At 39.7% G+C, this 17,537-nt stretch overlaps 2 protein-coding genes across 5 annotated transcripts; one reads left to right on the top strand and one right to left on the bottom strand.

Moving 5' to 3' along the window:
- Positions 1 to 3,238: 3,238 nt before the first annotated feature.
- Positions 3,239 to 8,347, bottom strand: si:ch211-214p13.9 (cell surface glycoprotein CD200 receptor 1). 4 transcript variants are annotated; one of them, XM_035675966.1, is made up of 7 exons: positions 7,545 to 8,347; positions 6,529 to 6,585; positions 5,436 to 5,741; positions 4,729 to 5,040; positions 4,449 to 4,545; positions 4,306 to 4,348; positions 3,239 to 4,228 (listed from the first exon to the last, which is right to left on the bottom strand). In XM_035675966.1, exons 1-7 carry the CDS (start codon positions 7,612 to 7,614, stop codon positions 4,139 to 4,141), a joined length of 975 nt encoding a protein of 324 aa, XP_035531859.1. In that variant the 5' UTR covers positions 7,615 to 8,347; the 3' UTR covers positions 3,239 to 4,138. The 4 variants fall into 4 exon arrangements, with proteins under 4 accessions (XP_035531859.1, XP_035531858.1, XP_035531860.1 ...); XM_035675965.1 differs by having other exon boundaries at positions 4,449 to 4,548; positions 7,545 to 8,346; XM_035675967.1 differs by having other exon boundaries at positions 4,449 to 4,548; positions 4,771 to 5,040; positions 7,545 to 8,345.
- Positions 8,348 to 11,012: 2,665 nt separating this feature from the next.
- Positions 11,013 to 16,797, top strand: cfap91 (cilia and flagella associated protein 91). Its single transcript, XM_035677048.1, has 17 exons — positions 11,013 to 11,753; positions 11,836 to 11,912; positions 12,427 to 12,584; positions 12,709 to 12,789; positions 12,968 to 13,024; positions 13,124 to 13,302; positions 13,502 to 13,679; positions 14,208 to 14,365; positions 14,458 to 14,607; positions 14,726 to 14,859; positions 14,940 to 15,050; positions 15,139 to 15,210; positions 15,353 to 15,499; positions 15,580 to 15,801; positions 15,918 to 16,066; positions 16,159 to 16,250; positions 16,472 to 16,797. Exons 1-17 carry the CDS (start codon positions 11,666 to 11,668, stop codon positions 16,654 to 16,656), a joined length of 2,238 nt encoding a protein of 745 aa, XP_035532941.1. The 5' UTR covers positions 11,013 to 11,665; the 3' UTR covers positions 16,657 to 16,797.
- Positions 16,798 to 17,537: the final 740 nt, after the last annotated feature.

Here is a 17,537-nt window from a genome sequence, read left to right as displayed (position 1 = left end):
CACACTCACTACACTACTGACAATACTGATGTACATATGTATTTTATACTTTGTTTAGCGTGAATATTGTTCAATATACACCTCAAAATACTGCAATCCCCAAAATACAAAAATTGTTTTTTCATTTGCGCTTGTGTTTGGATTCTTGTTTATGTTTGACCTTGACAGTTCCTCCAAAACAACTGAAACCGACCTTTGCTCTATCAAAAATGACTTTAACATCTTTGCTGTTTGCTATAAATGACTATAACAACGCATTCCCTCCTATCGTACCACTTGGCAGTTGCTGGCTGCATGTGTCTGTGTGAAGTGATCTTTTTTACAGACATAATTAGTCTTGTAAAAAGAAAAGTAATGCCTGCAAAACAAACAAGGACTGCTGCCCACAAACAACCAACGCAAAAGCTTCTCCATCTGTAGACCTTCTTGCGTACCCCTGGATGAGAACGGTTTGCTTGAGTTACTGCACCAGCCAGGAACAACTCTACCTCAGGTCCAGAAGCTGTTACTTCCCCATCTCAGACTAAAGGAAACTGCTCAGAGCTACCACCGATGATGATTGTGACTATGCAACAGTTAATGTCCCAGCAGCACTTCGACCTCAGTTGGACAGCTCATCTAAAGATGAATGTGAAGATGATTATGTACTCATGGGGTGAACCGAAACTAGAGGCAACGTTCATTCATGCTGTTGGAAGATGCAGGACCAGTAGATAATATCACAAACGGGAGAAAGTGTATATTTGTGAATATTGTGTAATGACATCCAATAACTTGTTTGCTGTTGAACTGCCAAGTTTCCAGTCAAACTGTTCATCAAATCTTCTCAATCATCTTCAGTGAAGAAACTGTGATAGATTAAAAAAACAAACACCCACAGTCAACAGCAGCTGGTTGTGGAAACACCAAGCCCCATGATGTTTCCCTCCACTTTTGAGGTAACCTCAAGCCTGAACACAACGGTGGTGTTCCTTCCCCAAGAAGACAAACTTGCATCACATTTAACCTCTTTACAGAGGAAACACAACCTCAGGAGGATAAACTGCAGCTCTTTAGTGTGATATGCCTGGAACTTCATCACATTAGCACATTATCTGGAATCAATGAGACAGGAAAAGAAACTGGACTTGTTTTTGGAATTTTGGTCAATCATACAAAAGGTCTCAACAGTTTGGGACATAATCAAGAATAGCAACGTCTCCAAAGCAGCAAATCCAGTCCAATCCATGTACAGCATACTTTCAGCTGATTGACTGAGGATCTTAATGTCACTATGTGTCAAATATTGTTTTATTATTTAGATGGCTTACATTTTTGCTTGTAGAAAAATGTGTATTCAGATTTGGTGCTTTCAGTGTGACTTTCAGTGTCAAGGGGTGTATGTGCTTTTTCCACCATGAAAGGAAAAGAACAGTTCTGTAACCCTGTAAACAGAAAATGTTGCTGTACTCAGGTTGGCTAATTTGAGTACACCTGCTGTCACTAACTTTTTCTATTGCAGATAAAAAAAAATCTTTATGTATATTCTGTTGAAACAGAGCCAAAGCTTTTCTCCAACTTGAACCAAAGTTTTGGTTGTTGAAACGTAACCCCACATTAAGCTGCCTCAACTTGGTATACTAATAACATGTATAACTTAAAATGTAGCAATTTGTGCCATTGTCACCTTATCCAGTCAATGAATGTAATGTTTCCTGAGAATTGCTGCACACAACCCAAATATACCACAAATACATATTTATTTCATTATTTATTTATTTGTATTCACATTGTTTTTGTTCATTTCATTCTTTAACATTGTTCTTATTGTAATTGTTCTTTGGCAGCACATGTCAACAAAAACATAAACTCATTACATAGTTCCATCAATTAAAACTGCATAGGTGAAATTGGATGTTTATGACTGAGGTCCCCCTGGACCCCAGAATATTTGTATTAAAAAGCACAAATTAAACCAGAAAACAACATGTTGTAAGTCCTTAGAAACAAACTGACAAAGTCATGAAAAATTGGAGTGACAGAATAAAGCACCTATGATACATAACAAAAAGTATACCTAGGGTCTATGGGTACCCCAGCTGGTAGGATTAAGTTTAAAAATGTAACACTTTTGTTCATTATACTGTTGTACTGTATTAATCAATTGTTTCAAATAAGTCATGGCATCCCTTTTTGTCTTCAGGTCAAATCTTCAGTAATGTTTTTTGCTACATTTCAGTCATGTAGATGACCATAAACAGACAACTGAAAAACAAAATCCAAGTGTGACATGTTTTGTGGACAGAAATACCTTTGTTTCTAATTAATTTCTGTAATAATATGAGGATAAGATAACTCATAGTTGCTGCAGCCTACGATTTAAGAGTTTAAACAGAAAGACTTTGTTCCCAATCACTTACACTGAAAATGCATTAAGAAGGTGTCTCTTAATGGTCTGAATGAACAGTAGGAATTATTACAGCCAGCAAAACTAGTTTCAATATCCATGTAGGCATCTGACTATGGATTTAAGAAAGACTTGAAAAACTGCAAACCTTTCAGCAGTTCTAGATGTAGCCTAAGTGCATATTATTAGTATTACTCAGACGACTATACACGGCACGAATGTCGAGCTACGAGCTCTCCAGTTACAGCTGATTATCATAAATGAGATCGACAGCTTAGGTTCAGTACGTGACGAGGTGAGCATTCGCTCTGAGTGGGATCTGCTGATTCCTCTAAGCTTTTGCCTATTGGAAACCATCAACACAGTCAGCTGACAGCTCACCTGATTGCCTTCAAGCATCCAATTTGGCAAATATCATCATGGCGCCTTATTTAAGCTGCTTTAGCCTGCCTATCTCTGCTGCTTCCTCTACAAGCCTTGTATTGCAACCCACCTCCACCCCAGCTCCTCCCGTTTTATGGGTGTTTCTAACTTATGGTGATCAATGTCGATTTTTCTCGATTGTCCTATTGTGATGCTTGTTCTCAATGTTTCTGGCTACCCTGAGGTGGGTCTGGCTGTTCTGGCTGCTGCTTTCTCGCTTGTCTCTCTCTTTAAACTTGGTAATCGTCAGACTGGGTGATGCACATGGAGAGGGCAGGAGTGTGCTCTCCCTGCCTTAAGGTTTGTCCACGTCGAAGCAGGCGTGGAAGTCGACTAAAGCGGAGGTCCCGGAAGACGAGCCATACCGCCAAATGTAATATTCTGCGTTGGAGATGAAGGAAGAGCTAGAGAGATTGTAGTGTGCTGCTTTGGAATAAAAGACTAAAATGATTATGATGATTAATTTGTTCTAATCTTCACCAGTAGATGGCAGAACAGTCTTTCCGGTTTCTATTTCCTATCCCCATTATGGGTTTCTTTAGAAATAGGTCGACACTCAGTCTGAGAGTACTGAAACAAATTCCAAAACTCACCATTTATTTGGATGTACCTTTCTGCTCCTACAAAGGACACACTGACACACACACACACATACTCCTGACTCACTGTCAGTGGAAAATTAAATTCATGTGCACTATTGTAGTGCTCTTTTTAGTTTAGTTTTTTTTTTTTTAGTAGAGCTATAAAGAGATCAGTGAGTTCAGATGTATTTTTAATAAACACAATTACATAATTATACATTAAGATATAAGAATATTGTCCATATTATCTTGAGGCAATTTCATAACTGAATTACACTTGTGTTCTTTACTTGGCACTCTTACTGGCTTGACTACAGCAATAATCCATTCAAATGTGAGCATCTCTTTAAAGTTTATCTATAAATACATGCTATAATAATAATCATTATCATTATATAATTGCCGCCCATGTATTTCACATAAACATCAAAAGTCTTTAGTTCTGTGGTCTTTGTGTGCAGCATCCGTCTGAAGAGGGTATTCTTTACAATTCAGCTGTTCATTTGTAGTTATTATTAATGTTCTCCATGAGACCCACACACAGAGAGCAGTGGGTTGCAAGTAGGGTGCATAGGAGCCAGTGAGTGACATTAGGTACGTCCCCTGTTCCATCAGTGAAGAGTTTTGAGTAGAATTAAACTAAGAGGCTTCCCTCTCTTCTCGGAAGACTTTCAGCTCTCTCTCTTTACTATTTCATCATTTCTCACTTTCGCAGCCCTCAGTTTCTCACTGATGCATGTGCAAGATTTTATGTGAACAAATCTGCAGATGAGTTATAGATAGAGTTTACACGTTGAACATAGCTGGCATAGGGCTCCACTTCCTCCACATCCTCCACCTGAAAAAAAAAGAGGTGTCACAAAACAAAACTTAACAGTGTGCAGTAAAACACACAGAACTGCAGAGTTTACCTACCGGTGGTGATTTGGATGGTGAGGTGTTGGACTGCTGGCATTGCCTGGAAAAAGGTGGATACACAACCCAGCTCAGTGACCAAACAAAGAAGAATGCAAGTAGTCATTTTAGTGATTCATTTTTCATCAAATTTAAATTCTTACCTCAACATTAGTTTCTTTTGTGCAAAATAACATAAAAGTCCTATCAGAAGCACAAAGATTACCACAACAATAAGGATGGGCAGCCAAAGACCATAACCTGCTGTGAGTGAAGATTAAAGGTTTTTTAATAATGTGCTGGACATCAATACTACACATCAAATCATTTTATCTAATCTATTCTAAATTATAATTATCACTATAATATGAAACACCATTAAGTCATTGTTTACCCAAAACATAAAACAGCTTTATATTTAATAATTATAGCGTCTGCACTAACCCCAGAGATTAAACCCTTTCTGTTGTGCTATCCATTCTGCACCTTTTCCGTGTTCTGGTACCAAAATCTTTTCCTCTCTCCAGTATGGATGCCTGATAACACAGCTCAGGTTTTCTGGATTCATTCCCTCAGGTAACTCCTGACGACTTTCGACTGTAAAAAATCCATTTGAGTCAATCACATGCTCCCCAGCCGTCAAGTTTTCCATATGACTCCAGGTGATGCTGGCTGCAGGTTTTCCTCTTTCAGCTTTGCACACTGCCACCACCATGTTGTCCTTACGCTCTAACCAGGCTGATATAGTGGGAGGAACTGAGCCAGGGAAGACAAAACAGGAGAAATAAGACTCACTGAATATCTCTAACCATGCAGATAAAGTTCTAATTTGCTTGCCTTTTCACAGTTTCACTTGTATAATAACATTTTTAGACAGTAAGATGCATTATCCAGAGTAATAGGGACATTGTGTCTAAAAAGTTCAGAGCAACTGAAAATAAATCCCATTACCCCCCTTTGTGTAATGGAAGAAAACATGATCAGTAGCAGATATTTCAAAATCTGGGCAAGTAAACAAACATGCAGTATAACAGATGACACCAGAGGAAAGCAGAATGTTCTGTTTTATTAGGTGTGATTTGGTGAATTGACACCTTAAGAAGTTCAGTGGTTTTTGAATTAATTTATCCTTGTGAGGAGAGAATTCATACCTGTGATAGACACATCAATCTTGTAAGTTTCACCTCCTCCCCTGTAAGCTATCTCACACTTGTAGATCCCCACGTCGTCATTTGAGAAGTTTGGGATGTGCAGGTATGATTTATCACTGGATGTGTTTTGCAGGGACTTCCCATCATTACAGGAATCTATACTTCGGCCATCATTGCTAAAAGATATCTTACAGTCTTTGTATTTCAAGTCTATCTTCCAGATAACATATATTGTCTCATTCAATGTCTTATCACTGCATGTGAGGTCAGCATCACTCCCCAGGTTGAAAGTTGTACGTCTGTCAACTGAAAAAAAGAAAATAAGTTGCATTATGTTTGCAAATAAAGGTGTAATTATTGTGCTGATGTTTTGATTTTATTCTGGTATGAAACAAGGTACACTTTATGTCCTAATATACACAAAAACATGCAAAACCAAAAGAATAAAACTATTCAGTATTCAGTTCTGCATGGAAGTGAAAAATGAAATAAAATAAAATAAACTATAAATGGCATGATAAAACACATTATAAACTAAACCATATAGCTGGTTTATGTTTAATAATGACAATAAAATATCTCCATATGGATATGGATTGTAATAGGAGGAAACCTTCTTAGGAATTATTTTGGATTCAACATTTGATTATGAACTGCCTAACATGATAATGATTAAATTCCATCTGAAAAACTGAAATCCTTTAAACTAGGATCTTTCAAAACAAAATTTTACAATGATGCAAAGGTTCCGAAATCTATATATGTATTTTTAAGATCTTTTGAATAAACAAAAGTTTCGTAATTATGCAATTATACACACATTTGGTATAGCCTCTTAATATTTTATAATTACATTCCAAAATGTATTTAAAATAACAACAATAAAACATGTCTGCTGCAGAAAAGATATCTCTTAATTCATTTTAACTAAATATGAATGAAATAAGGATTACTAAGGAAAGGAGGCATAGAAATGTATTTTGCCGTGTTCGGCTTCCTGTGCCTTCACTACTAATATTCTAATATTAATAGTCTTATTAAACATTTTATTCTTTCTTGCAAAATAACCAGAGAGAAAAAGGAGAAGATTTACCGGTATATTTGAAAGGGGTAGTAGTGTTGGAGTTTGCAGAGGTGTTTTGATTCTTTTCTGAGAGAGATTGGCGTGGATGTAAGGACAGAGTTAGTAAAACAGAAGTTAGTGAAGTGTTCAATCAGCAGAGCAACAATGAAGGTGGTTCATCTGTTATTCCTTATTTAGTGTAGTTAGTTAAGGTGTGAAGGCTTGTGATTAAAACTGGTCTAACATGACCAGCTGCAGAGGGGCTAAATCAAAGAACACAGACTGATTCCTGAACTTTTTCCAAACAGAAAAAACTCATCTAGAAGAAGGAAATAACCAAAGCTTAAACATAAAACTATGATTGTTATAATCTTCCCATTTTGGTCTCACGATGTAGAAGAAGCTCATGACATCAACATCCACGGTTCATTGGCTGACATTTAGTGTCACGGGGGTCTGAGACTTGTTTACTTCTGACAGGTAGTGTAAGCAAAACATGAAGTGGGGTGGCAAAACCACACGTCTCAAACAGTTGTGTCACTTCCACCTTTCAGAGACCCCACAGTGGAGAAAAACTGCATCGTAGTGATATGTCATGATTTCCACTGCAGAAACTAGTGGCACCGTGTGGCTTGTTCATTTAGAAAATATGGGCCAACTTTTTCATACATCTATTATGGAACATTTTCTTCCATTGTCAGCTTCTGCATTACCCCACCTCCATGCATGTTCCACTAACTGTCTTCACTGAGTCACACCGCGACAATCTCAGAGCAGCTAACCACTTACATTTACAATGTATTACTCATCCTACTACATAAGAATAATGAACTATGGCAGTGTGATATTTGAATTTTAATGCATGTTGACAGCTATAAATTCAAAAAAGACCAATAAATTGCCAACTGTACAGTACAGTGAACACTTCCTTAATCTTTGTGGAGGTTTTGTGCACCTCTAAAAAATCTAAAATCTGTATCTCACCAAGAAAAAACAATTCAGTACTAAAACCACATGTGAATAAAATGCGTGTAAAATGTTCAAACCTGCATCCTGGCTCCATGCTTCAGACCACAAGAGGATGAAGATGGCATAAATCCACATCGCGTCCCTCATCTCCAGTTATCTCCGGTTCCTCTGTAAATTAGCTACCACAGGGCCTCTCACACCAGTAAGATCATCAAGTCTAGTCTTTAATTAAATCCTAAGTCCTGAACACTGCCTACAGTGACATCTGACTGAGCTGAGTGGTTTTGCCTGCGCTATCATGCCATTTACCCTAGTTTAGCTATTTCACTTTCTCTATTTATGTCCAATAAGCTCAGTTTGAGTGAAGCAGGTCCTCCTACCCCATCCAGACACACTGAAAATCTTTGACACCCCTCATGATAAAGAAATATAAAATACATGTGACCAACAAATCCCTCCCTTCTTCTTTCTCTTCCCCCTCTCCAAACCGCTTTCCACCCAAACATCTGCCTTTTTCTAACACGCAGGATGACGTCTGATAAGCCAAAACACCAGTTTCCTTTCTTGCTAGTCACATGATCACCCTCTTTCAAGGCAAGATGAAAACTCCCAAACTAGACAACTTTATGAAGAAGACACATTCACAGTGTGTCTTTGTATTATACGCTTCGTAAAATCCAGCATGGGTTTGACTGCCAGACAGGACATTTTAAGGCAGTAGTTTGTGGTGCTGTTGAACTGTCCTGCATTATACTGAGAGGTGTTTCTCATACTCTTCATTGATATGATGATGGTGTACTGTGGACAAAATATCACCATAAACACCTCTTACTATGACACCATAAAATATAACAGCAGCACAAACTACATAGTCTCAAAACTTACCATACAAACACCTCTCTAAAACAGTTAAATCAAAACACGAACATCATGACCTTCATGGAAGTAGGATTTATTTCAAGTTTGTTGCATTAGACTGCATTTTTTAAGGTAGGTTTTAGATCATAAACTTTTTACTTGGTGTATCTTTACTGTACCAAATGAAATCTTTTACGCTGAGTAAGTGCAATTTCACACAAAGGGGTGTACTGTGATCTCATGCATGCTGGTGTAAGCACATGTTGGCGTTTACAGGTTGCACAATGCACAGTTCCTTACATGCACTGAGTATGAAGTGTTAATGTGGGTGCAGGCATTATTACTGACTCGAGCCCCGGTTTGCAGATTCGAGTTTAACTGTCAACGCTGCATGTGGTAGTTATCTCATGTATGTGGTCGTGATCTGCAAGCTGTATGCGGAGTTTGTGGTTCATGAATACATCTTGCATGACACATCTTGATATTAACAGTCCCATATAGGAGACAAACAGGGCAGATGAACAAGAAAAACTCAGCTTTTCCTTTTCTTGAGTGTACTCTCTGTCTTCCCTTATGCCACAGAAACAGGTTGAACACTAATATACAACTAGAACTGGAACAGTTTGACATATCTTCATAAAATCTACAGCTGGTGTTTTAGGATTTCAAAAACAGCACTGGCACTAATGTGAGGAAGGAATATTTGCAGTAATCTGTCTAATATTAGACAGTCTTTATTTACAGTGGCATAACGTCCTGCAGTTCAGCTGACTGTGAGCTGGCACACTTGGTGCAAAGGAACTAACTTTTCCAAATTGCAAAACATTCCAGCTGTGAAGTAATGTTGCTGAGCTGTGTTCCTCAAATCCAAAATAAGTTTTTTTTTTTTTTAAAGCTGAAAAAAGGTAAAAAAGAAACAAAAAGAAAATGCTGATTAGGGACTTTAAGGAGAAAAATAGTCTCTGTAACACATTTCATGTGTGTGTGTGTGTGTGTGTGTGTGTGTGTGTGTGTGTGTGTGTGTGTGTTTCCCTTTGATAACACCAACTTCCTGTTGATGTCAAAATCAGCCATTTGGCTACCCAAAAATATGCTCAGAAGGGTAAAGAAAAAAGTGAGCTGTATGAAGTGGAACAATCAATATGTCTTCTGCAAATGAATAGTAGACAATGGCTCCTGATCTGCATTTGTACGCAGTGGAGCACCACATTAGTTAGTGAGTTAGTTAGTTAGTTAGTTAGTTCAGTAAAAGTATGACTTTTTTTCAGATAACAAACTTTTCTGCCTCCAGGTTTTACCACAAAAACATACATTTCAGAATTTGTAGCCTATGTAGTTGATGAATATTAGGTGCTGCAATAAAATGTGGAGAATCTCCCAAGTGATAAATAAATGTCACCTCTGATGTTTTCTTAAAAACGTATTGCTTTGGGATTATAATTTCACTTTAATAACCTAATAATATAAAGATGGTTGATATATTAAAGGGAAAACAAACATAAAGTTTCATAGTAAGGTGTATCTCTAGCATAGCCTCAATGTGCCTTGAAATGGATTCTACCAATCTCTGGAACTGGGGGGATGATCTCCATTCTTCCAATGTGGTGTTTTGATGATGGTGGTGGAAAGCGCTGTCTAACCCATCGGTCCAAAATCTTGCATAGGTATTCAACTGCGTTGATATCTGGTGACTGCGAAGGCCATAGCATATGATTCACATCATTGTCATAGACCTCTTGTGCCCTATGAATGGGGCCACTGTTGTTGTTCGTGTTAAGTTCCATTTGTGATGCAAAAATGATTACGCCCACACTAATGAAAGATGAATCATATCGCAATACAATGTTTTTATCATATTATTCAACACTAGCTCTCAGAATCATTGTACTCTCAGATGTGTTAATGCAGTGCAAGCCCACTATAATATCCCTCTAACAAAATCAGAATCAACTGGGACTTCATCAGAGGTCAGTTAATGATGTTAGTGAGTAAATGACATGTGTGCTGACTGAGATAAAACCACTTCTGTTTTAGTAAAAGGCTGATTAATCAACACAAACTGCGGTTACGCTCTGCCACACTCTTAGTGGTAGTAGTTAGTTTACAGTAACGTCACATTGAACAGATAAGAATAAAGTGTCTTAACGACAGAAACAGTGACTAATGTCAGAAATATGATTCAATAATGTAGTTGTATACGTCTGGTTCGTCCACTTTGATGGAGGCAGACTAAAAGGACATCAACCCATGTTTCTTTATTTTTATATAGGGATAACAATGACATAACCTAATTATTTACCTTGCTGGCCATAAGATTTTGGCTCCTAATAACTAAAAAGCAAATACGGTATTCTTATTTTATGGCATTAACTTGCCAAAGACCTTAGAATTTGCATTTACATTTTTCAGAAGGGAGCGGGGGCTTGACACAAGGCCAAAGTACCAGGATGGGCTGCTCTCATGTGGTTATACATGCCACAGAGCATTATTGGATGTTCATTTCTTAATTGTATCCTGCAGTGCACCTTTGTGGAAGCGTCTGCATTCGTTATGGTTCTCCAGTCATTTATTGAGAGTTTTCCTTTAATTTGTCACCTGCCTGTATACCATCTCTAAAAATAAAGTAAGGCGGGCAGAGGAAGGGGGAGGGACCATGCATCGGAAGAAGGAGCTCTGGGGGTGTATTTTCACCACTTCTTTCCTGAACACTGTAACACGGGCTCATAAATACTATAACGCTGTAATATGTATATGGTATGATCACTTGTTTTTAATAATCTCCTCTTTGTTTGTTTGTTTTTTAAATAAACTTACTACCCATGAGCCTCAGCCTCGGTCACGGCGTGAGTCAGTGACACAAGTCAGAGCTGTAGCAGAAAACACCTCGTCGTTGCTATTTTTGCATTTACACGTTATATGTAACGTTACTGCCAATGCTTCAAAGCAGCAGATAAGATGTGTTATCAAGTTTCTATTTATTTTATTTCAGCTTCTGCCTTCCGCTGACTGAACTGTGAGCTCCGCGGTTGGATGTTGGAGTTGATATGACTTATAGTAACGTTATATAGCCCTGTGCCTTTGACTGGTGTTTCATTATGGATAAAAACAAACTCATATTTGACCGCAGTTGCACATCGTCGGTAACGTCCACGTCGGTGAACTGTTGTTTTTGAGCAGGAAGTGAACGGGACGGACAGCCGGACTAACTCCTCCCACTTTGACTCCGTTTACCGTCTCCATGGTTACGTTGTTAAATACCGCAGAGGTCGCTGATGCCGCTGTCTGTGAGAGAAATACGTTGGACAAAAAACATTTTAAATAGAAATATCAGTTAATTAAAATGAGCGTATCAGTCACTCACACCATTTCTAAGAAAAACGAAGGTAATAAAGTTGTTAGGCGGCAACGGGTTTATGACTACTTGTATGGTAAGTACACTTAAAGCCTGCGTTCGCGTTTGGAAACTCGCTCGGTTGACATCACCTCAGCTGGTTTTTCTTTTTGCCACAGATCCGGTTTACACGGTGTCATCGGAGGCGGACCATGTCAGGTCCAACCTCAACGCCTATGCGTCTACGGACCGAGTAGTAAGTTGTGTCCTAGAGCAAAATATTGGTTGTGTGAGGTTATATCATCAAATAAGGTTAAACAGTTAGGTTAAGCCTGCGTGATCTCTTTTACCATGTCTAACTAAGTCAAAGCACTAAGTCAAAGGTCATTTAGTTGTTGTTATTACCTTAGGTTTGGATTTGTTTAGGTTTCTGCTTATAGCTCCAAAGATTGCACACCTGAGATTTGGTAAAAATGAAGTGTTGTCTTAAGTGTACAAACTTTACCCACCATTTTATAATAGTTTTGAACCATTTACACAAAGTTTCTACTGCATAACATTAAGTTAAATTCATATATTTTAAACTGAAAGTCATACTTTACTCACTGTCTGTTTACCTCTCACCCACTCGGCACACGTTGTTCCCTGAAGCGCACTGTGACCGAATTATGACCCATGGTCAATGTTGTTGCTGTTTACGCATGAGAACAAAGAAACAGGATGAATGTGAAATGCACTCGCTGACAGTATTTCCTCTCTGCCTTTATCAGAGGAGAGTGCCTGAGTTTGGGTCCATGTTCAGTAACCTGTCCCACCACCCACGGTATACTTTTCAACTGGACCCTGTAGACCCAGTACCGGCCTCTGTTGATCGTCACTGGCGAGGCCACGCGGAGCAACGCAAAGAGGCACTGCAGCAGCTGGCTGGGTAACACGGACAGACAGCAGCAGTTACTGAGTTGTATTAATTCAAGGTTAACTCTGTTACTAAACTCTGTCCCTTGGCGTAGTTATCAGTTTGTGGCTATGATTCTCGATTATCTTCCTGACAGGGTTATTCCAGATGCTCAGTCATGGCTGAAAAGGGAGGAGTGCCATGTGACCGGTGCTGATCGCTGGAAATACTTTAAACGGTTTGAGTAGCCAGCATACACTCTGAAGCTTTGAATATGGTGGAATACAATCATACTAACTTCCTTATCAGCAGTTACCTCTGTCTCATGACCGTTCACAAAACTGCCATTCTGCCCCAGTCTCTGTGTTAAATATTGATATAGTCTCTGATATGCTGTTTCACTCTGTTTCCTTTAGGCCTCAGATTCCCTTCGCACAGCAGGTTCCCCCGGATGTGATTTTTGCTTTGCCGAGGTAAGTTCAACAAATTCCTAATGTTTCTTTATCTGACAGCCATTTCTGTTATGCATTTTTTGCTGGTAGAGGATACATCCTCTCTTTGTGTCTCCTCAGAGAAGATTTTGTGTCCACTGGTGGAAACAATGCTGAGCAACAGCCGACCCACTTCACCGTGGGCGTTCAGACCGACTACAGGGAAAGTGAAACGCAGACAGACCCGTACAGCCCTGAGTATGTGGTACAACATGGGACAACTCCCACTGAGCTCCTGCAACTGGCAGCTTTGACTTGGGGTACATGAACTGTTTAGATCTTCACCAGTTATAAACTATAATGTGTAATTCATTTGTTAAAACATCTCCAGGCTTCCTACTGGTGCTCTCAGCTGAATAGTATACCTGTACCTTGAGCGTCTTATAATTAATCTTACCGATGCCTCTCCTCACCTCTGCAAATTACACTTAACCCTTCTCTCATGGCAATTCCCCTCAGGTCGTGGTCTGCCTGCAGGCCTAGCAGAAGTGGAAATGATACAGCGGGCACGTGCTAAACGAGCATGGGAGGCCACCCTTCCTCCATTGCATGACCTCAGTCAGCTGGACAAAAGGAGACGTATGATGGAGGAGATGGAGGTCAAAGAGTGGGCTTTCAGAGAGGGAGAAATCCAGAAGTGAGTGGTGCTGCACCTCAACCGCTATTATTTAACCTAATTATTTAACACGGCGTACCTAAAATATTGTGTTGGGAACGCCAAAGTCAGAAATATATATATATACTGGCTTTAAAGCAGCTATAATCAATATTGTTTAAATGTAAAGTGGATCAAAGTACTACAAGTGAAATGTAAAAATGATCACCAACTCACTGCTCACTGTTTTGGTTCACTCATTAGTGATCTTAGCTTGTTTCAGCTGCCCCCAAGTGGACAAACAATTAGCTACTGGAGATTTAAGCAAACTGAGTAATGTGTAAACACAGTGGTTTGAACCATTGTAACAGCGGTTGCTCTAATCAAAATACCACAACCATATACTACTTGTGGCTAATATTATGTCTAACCAAGGACAATATGTAGGACATATCTACCTCTTGGCCTGTGAAGCAGTCTTGGTGAAGCTCGCCCTTGATGTTCCTGCTGTCTTTACCATGCAAAACCTCCCCTCCTGCAACGTTCTCTGTTTCTGTGGGTGTTGGCCAGGTTACAAGAGGCTCGTCTTGCTGTGCTGAAGGACCTCTTGAGGAAGAGAGATGGGGCCCAGAAAGAAGTTACAAACGAGAGACTGCACCAGATATATTCAAAGCACCAAAAAGACAAGGACACCAAGCTACACAAGATTCACAATGACTACATGAGGTGTAAGACAACCACTGCCTCTGCTCTAACATACATCATGAATGTCTTATTCGAGGCTTTGTTTCAATCCTTCTCATCCGTCTCTTGTGTGTAGCGCTGAGAAAACTGGAAGCTAAGAGGAGAAATATGGAGGGGAAGCTGGAGCGACCTGGCATTGTCAGAAACTATCTAGAGTCTAAGACAGGTGCCCCTGGGGCCCGCAGGGACACGTTCAGCAAAAGCCAATACTTAGACACATATGAAGGTCTGAATCTAAATGCTTTTGGGGCAAATAGAATTTAGCAAGTCATTTCCAAAATAGCACCTCAGAGGCAAGAGCGTCCCTTTACTGTTGAGGTAACTAGATTTTTTGTCAATCATAGGCTTACTGAAGCTGGAGGCAGGACTCTCAGCCACAGTCCTCAAGCCACAAGGGAAAAGGCCCAAAGTCAACACCGTCAAGGATGTGATCAAGCCCCGTGTAAACAAAGCGGTAGAACTGATGGAAAAATACAAGGTAAAGCAGAAAGAAATATGCCAATTCAGAATATCACTTAAGTTATACTTACATGTGGATTACATATTGTGGCTCCACAGTCCATGAGGGAGAAGAGCGAGCAAGCCAGAGAGAAGTCCTTGCGTTTTCTTGTCAAGAAGGAGAAGACTGTTCCTCGTCCTGTCACTCCCAGAGTGGAGGAGCCACCAGAGGTCAGCTAACGTCTCTGACTCTAACTGACACTGACCTTCTTCATCTTACCAAGAGGCTATTTATTCATTTATGTATTCCCCTCCACAGGGGGATGAGGAGATAGAGCTCGCAGTCATCCACTTGCAGAAACTAATGAGAGGAAGAAGTATCCAATGCGAGGTCTGAACATGTCTGCATGCACGTGTGTGTGTTTACCTGCATGTCTGTGACACTTTTCATGCCCGAAGTGCTAATAGAAATGTTTGCATGTGTTTCAAGTTGTTATTGTAATTAATTTCTACGTGTGTTGACGTGTTTGCAGATGTTTATGGGCAAGGAGAACCATCTGGAGCTCATCCAGGAACTCAGGACTGTCCACGCCCTGCAGAAGGAGGAGCAGGAGTTACAAAATGCTGACAAAGGGCTTGTTATGACCCTGAAAAAACAGAGAGACGAACATAGACACAAGGTGAAACACGCAGACACGTTCACCGGCAAAATTGTACAACCTCCAGACAATCCCATTACACCTTCTCTCTTTCCGCGCAGACCTCTCAAGAGGAGGCGTCTCAGGCCAGAGTGGTAGGTGCAGAGCTCGAACACCTGTTCGACACTTTGTCCAAGGAGCTGGTTCATCTCCAAGAGGAGCGCAGGATCCATGCCTTCACACTACTGGCTGAGAGAGACCGCCGCCTACGAGAGGCTGAGGAGAGTGGAAAGAGACAAGTGGAGGAGCGCCGACGCAGAGAAGAAGATGAGATCTTCAGACAAGTGCGTACATGTTTAGCTATGAGGGTGCAATGGAGATTGTTCTAGAAAATAATGTTTGTTAGGTGCACATGTTTTAATGCTCAGCGCGTGTGTGTGTCCTTAACACGGTGTCACAGGTGGTGCAGGTACAACAGGAAACTGTGGATTTGTATTTGGAGGACATCATCTTAGGGACCTTGGAGCAGACAGCCAACCAGCAGGCCAGAGAGGAGATCCGCAGGAGGGCTAAGGAGGTCAATGACATTGCTTACGCCATGGAGGAAAGGTAACGGATACCTCAGCATGACTGCTGATGCTTTATATTCAGAAATTCAAACCAGAGAATAATAAACAAAACTCATTTGTATGTGTGTGTAGCCGGGACAGTCTTCAGTCGGAGGAGATTGTGTCAGAGTTGGTGTACAGTTTCCTTATCCCAGAGGTCGAGAAGATCAGTGTCAGACAAAGAGGTTTGGGAGATTTTTCTGTTTCCACTGCATTCACACATTATTATCACAGAATACAATATCAAAATTATTACAAATTATGAATAGACAGTATTTGAGGTAACAATTAAAAACATGTCTTGAAGGTAAGAGATGCCCTCTATAAAAAAAAAGAACAATTAAATGATAAAATTTAAGGCAGATGCTTTGCGCACCAGTCTAACCTCATGATTTTTCTCTCCCAGTGCACCAGAGGCAGCATAGACACTTGCAGGCAGCTCATAATATAATTCAGGGGACTGCAGAGCATTCTGGGATCCATCGTAGTACTCTGGGAGCCTCACAGTCTACCTGTCCCTCTGAAAGAGCCTCTAATCGAATCCTAGAGGAGATGAGCCTAGTGGAGCAGCACCGCACTAAAACTGAGTAAAGGATTGTAGATATAAAAAGTGTACTGAGATGCAGTCTGATGTCTATATTTGTTGTCCACTCCTATGATTAAAGTATAAGTTTCCCATCATTGTGGGTGTATAGATTAATTAAAGCCTTTTCATTATTACTCCTTACATATTTTATCCAGAATGTGCAGTATATTCCCATCTTTTCTGGAAAGGACCCAGGTACAAACTCTATTTCTATCTAGGGGTCTGAGATGCTATGGAGGATTCAATTCTAAGGTTACTTATTTCGACTACTTCTCTTATTTAAAGTGCTTCTGCAATTTACATATTATAATGTTAAACCCAGTATCTCCTTTCTTTGGAGCCCCTAAAGTCCCCAAAAGGAAATATTTTTTAACTTGTGCGCAATTCAGATTTCAGCAAGAGCAGCAAGAATTTCATGGTATGACATTCTGAGGTGAAAATAAAACTTGATAAGCTGAGTTCTCTCCATTATATGACAGCTGTGTGCATCTGAAGCCGTTAGAGATGCATATGAATTTATAGTAAATGATCTTGTGCCCAAAGGATTAATAACTTGTGCGCACAAGATTAATAACTTGTGAGCACAAGATCAAAAATATTTCCTTTTGGGGACTGTAGGGGCGCCGTACCTTTCAGAAATGTAATGATATTAAGCAGGTCTCTAAAAAATAATTTTTATTTTAAGCAAACTTCTATACAGAGTTCAAATGTGAGGAAATGTTCAATGTGTCACAGATATTGTTTGACTTTAGAAGTGATCCCTTCAATTTCTCTAAAACTGTACAGTCTTTTATGAGAGTTTATATTATTATAAGTATTACAACACATTTTTACTTTGGGGGTGACTTTCCCTGTAATATTATCCAAAATTGTCAGTAAAATTACT

This window comes from Morone saxatilis, unplaced genomic scaffold (genome assembly GCF_004916995.1).
Source record: "Morone saxatilis isolate NCDOM2014 unplaced genomic scaffold, NCSU_SB_2.0 Contig5, whole genome shotgun sequence".
Taxonomy (NCBI): domain Eukaryota; kingdom Metazoa; phylum Chordata; class Actinopteri; family Moronidae; genus Morone; species Morone saxatilis.
The sequence above is the reverse complement of the archived record's forward strand: the minus strand, read 5'-3'. Positions and strand labels throughout refer to the sequence as shown.

Coding starts and splice junctions, on each gene's coding strand:
- si:ch211-214p13.9 (XM_035675965.1), bottom strand. CDS start 7,614: ATGAGGGACGCGATGTGGATTTATGCCATCTTCATCCTCTTGTGGTCT. Junction 5,742..6,528: donor TACCCCTTTCAAATATACCG/GTAAATCTTCTC, acceptor TCTTTTTTTCAG/TTGACAGACGTACAACTTTC. Junction 5,041..5,435: donor GATTGATGTGTCTATCACAG/GTATGAATTCTC, acceptor TCCCTGGCTCAG/TTCCTCCCACTATATCAGCC.
- cfap91 (XM_035677048.1), top strand. CDS start 11,666: ATGAGCGTATCAGTCACTCACACCATTTCTAAGAAAAACGAAGGTAAT. Junction 14,860..14,939: donor AACTGATGGAAAAATACAAG/GTAAAGCAGAAA, acceptor GTGGCTCCACAG/TCCATGAGGGAGAAGAGCGA. Junction 15,051..15,138: donor GAGTGGAGGAGCCACCAGAG/GTCAGCTAACGT, acceptor TCCCCTCCACAG/GGGGATGAGGAGATAGAGCT.